General features: G+C 70.3%; 1 protein-coding gene across 1 annotated transcript; it reads right to left on the minus strand.

Moving 5' to 3' along the window:
• Positions 1-278: 278 nt before the first annotated feature.
• On the minus strand, positions 279-1886 carry ZNRF4 (zinc and ring finger 4; the record flags this gene model as incomplete). Its single annotated transcript, XM_081287731.1, has 1 exon — positions 279-1886. The coding sequence occupies exon 1, from the start codon at positions 1335-1337 to the stop codon at positions 279-281; it is 1059 nt and encodes a 352-aa protein (XP_081143857.1). The 5' UTR covers positions 1338-1886.
• Between the last annotated feature and the right edge of the window lie 281 nt (positions 1887-2167).

A 2167-nucleotide genomic window follows, 5' to 3' on the forward strand; every position in this document is an offset into this window, starting at 1 on the left:
GACGCCCGTGGCGGGGCCTCTCGCCGCACGTGGACGGCGTTTCTGGACACCCAAGGTGATTCCAAAGTAACCCTTTATTTAGGGGGAGGCGCCGAGCCAGGGAGGCCGGGCTCCCAGGAGGGCCTCCTGGGCCAGCGGAGCGGGCAGGGCGTCCCTCCTGCTCCCAGCCGGAGTGGCCGACAGCAGCGCAGGGCGAAACTCACATTCAAACCCACTTTATTCTAGAAACACCCGTCGCCACCCCCCCGCCCGGACGGGGTCGGACCGGGGGCCCCAGCTCAGGGGGGCCCTGGGGGCCTGTCGGGGGGCGCGGCGGTGTCTGCTGCCCCCAGGGACGTGGTGCTGCAGTGGCGGCTGGGGCTGGTCCGGGCCAGCAGCTCCAGCCTCCGGGAGCGCAGCCGGGCCTGGATGGCCCAGATGGGCGGCTGGTGGCCCGGCAGGGAGGCATCCTCGTCGCCGAAGCTCTCCACCGTGGAGTCGGAGCCGTCCTCGGTGCTGGCCACCGACTGCTTGCACACGGGGCAGGAGCGCCGGGCGGCCTGCGAGAACCAGGGCCCGATGCAGCGGCAGTGGTAGGTGTGCGAGCAGGGCAGGATCTTGAGCCGGTCGCCCTCCTCGTACTCGTCCAGGCAGATGGCGCACAGGTCGCTGGCCCGCGTGAAGGTGCGCACCTGCGCCTTCTGGCTCGCCTGCGCCTTGGCAGGCGGCGCCCGTGGCCACCAGCTGTGCACCCAGAGCCACAGGCGGCGCAGGATGAAGCAAGTGGAGGCCACCAGCGCCAGGGTGCGGCCCAGCACCCAGGACATGGCCAGCACGGGGTGGCAGTCCAGGTCGGGGCAGGGCGGGGCGTCGGGCAGCAGCAGCACGTGGGCGGACTTGTCGCAGCGCACCATGACGCGCAGGTCCTGCGAGGCCGCCTCGCCCACGAACACGGAGGGGATGGCGATCTGGCGCCGCAGGTCCTCGTACACGTGGGCCATGCGCACCAGGTCGTCGGAGCGCACGTTGTGCACGATGGCCGCCTCGAAGCCGGCCCGCTGCGCGTTGAGCACCTTGAGGTCGAAGGTGCAGTCGTAGCGGCGGATCAGCGCGATGGCGCCCAGCGAGCGGTTGCCGGGCCGCGGGCCCTCGATGGGCTGGCAGGCGTTGGCCGGCTTGGCCTCCATCAGGTAGCCCCGCATGCCCCCTGGAGCCAGGGGCACCCCGAACAGGGCCGGCAGGTCGGCGAAGTCCACCGAGCTGCCGTTGCCCTCCAGCACGGCGCGCACCACGGCCCGCGAGGGCCCCAGCAGCACGGCCAGGACCAGCGCGGCCAGGGCCAGGCCAGGCCACCCCATGGCTACCGCTGCTCCCGCTGCTCCTGCGGTTCCCGCCTAGGTCCCACCAGGGCAGGGCGCCAGGGGCCCCTGGGGCATCTCGGAGGCCTCTCCGGGGCTCCTGGGCGGGGAACACAGGACTCTGGGCAGCGGGGGCAGGCCGGCAGGGGCGGGCAACGGGCTGCGGCCGGACGGCCTTAGTCAGAGGCGGCTCAGGGCAGCGCGGCCTGCATGGTGTCTCCCAAGCCTGGTCTCAGGGGTTCCTGCCCCCCAGCCGTTCTGCCAGATGACACTGAGCCAGGAGCCCTCAGGGTTCTAGATGCCTCCAGCCTCTGTGACATCGTCCTGCCACCTGGGCCTGGGGCTGCTGGGACCTTCCCAGGCCCCCGACCTGGGCCCAGGCGCCTCTGAAAACCCGCTCAAAGCTCAGCGCACCTTGGCTCCCGCACTCAGGGACCCACAGAGGGACCAGTGTCCCCAACACGGGTTCAGTCCTCAAAAGCCCATAGAGAAGATGCCATTGTCACCCTCCTCTGAGACTCCAGAGGACCTGGCTTGTTGCCCCCCATGGGTTCAGCTCTTAAGACCAAAGCCACTCCCCTACCCTGCCCCCCTCCCAGCCACAGTTCCCTGCTGGCCTCCAGCACGGCTCTGCCCTGCCTCAGGGCCTTTGCACGACTGCACCTGTGCCTGGAGACCCTCCTTCCTCCAGAGCCCAGTCCCCTGGTCACCTAATCCAGAGCAGCCCCTGCACCCCACCTCGGCATTCTGACTGCGCATCCCTCCAGCACGGGACCTTGACTACTATCTGCCTCCCCCATGGACCATGAGTTCCTGGGGAGAGGCCTCAG

This window comes from Spermophilus citellus (assembly GCF_964194105.1).
Source record: "Spermophilus citellus genome assembly, chromosome: 3".
Lineage (NCBI taxonomy): Eukaryota > Metazoa > Chordata > Mammalia > Rodentia > Sciuridae > Spermophilus > Spermophilus citellus.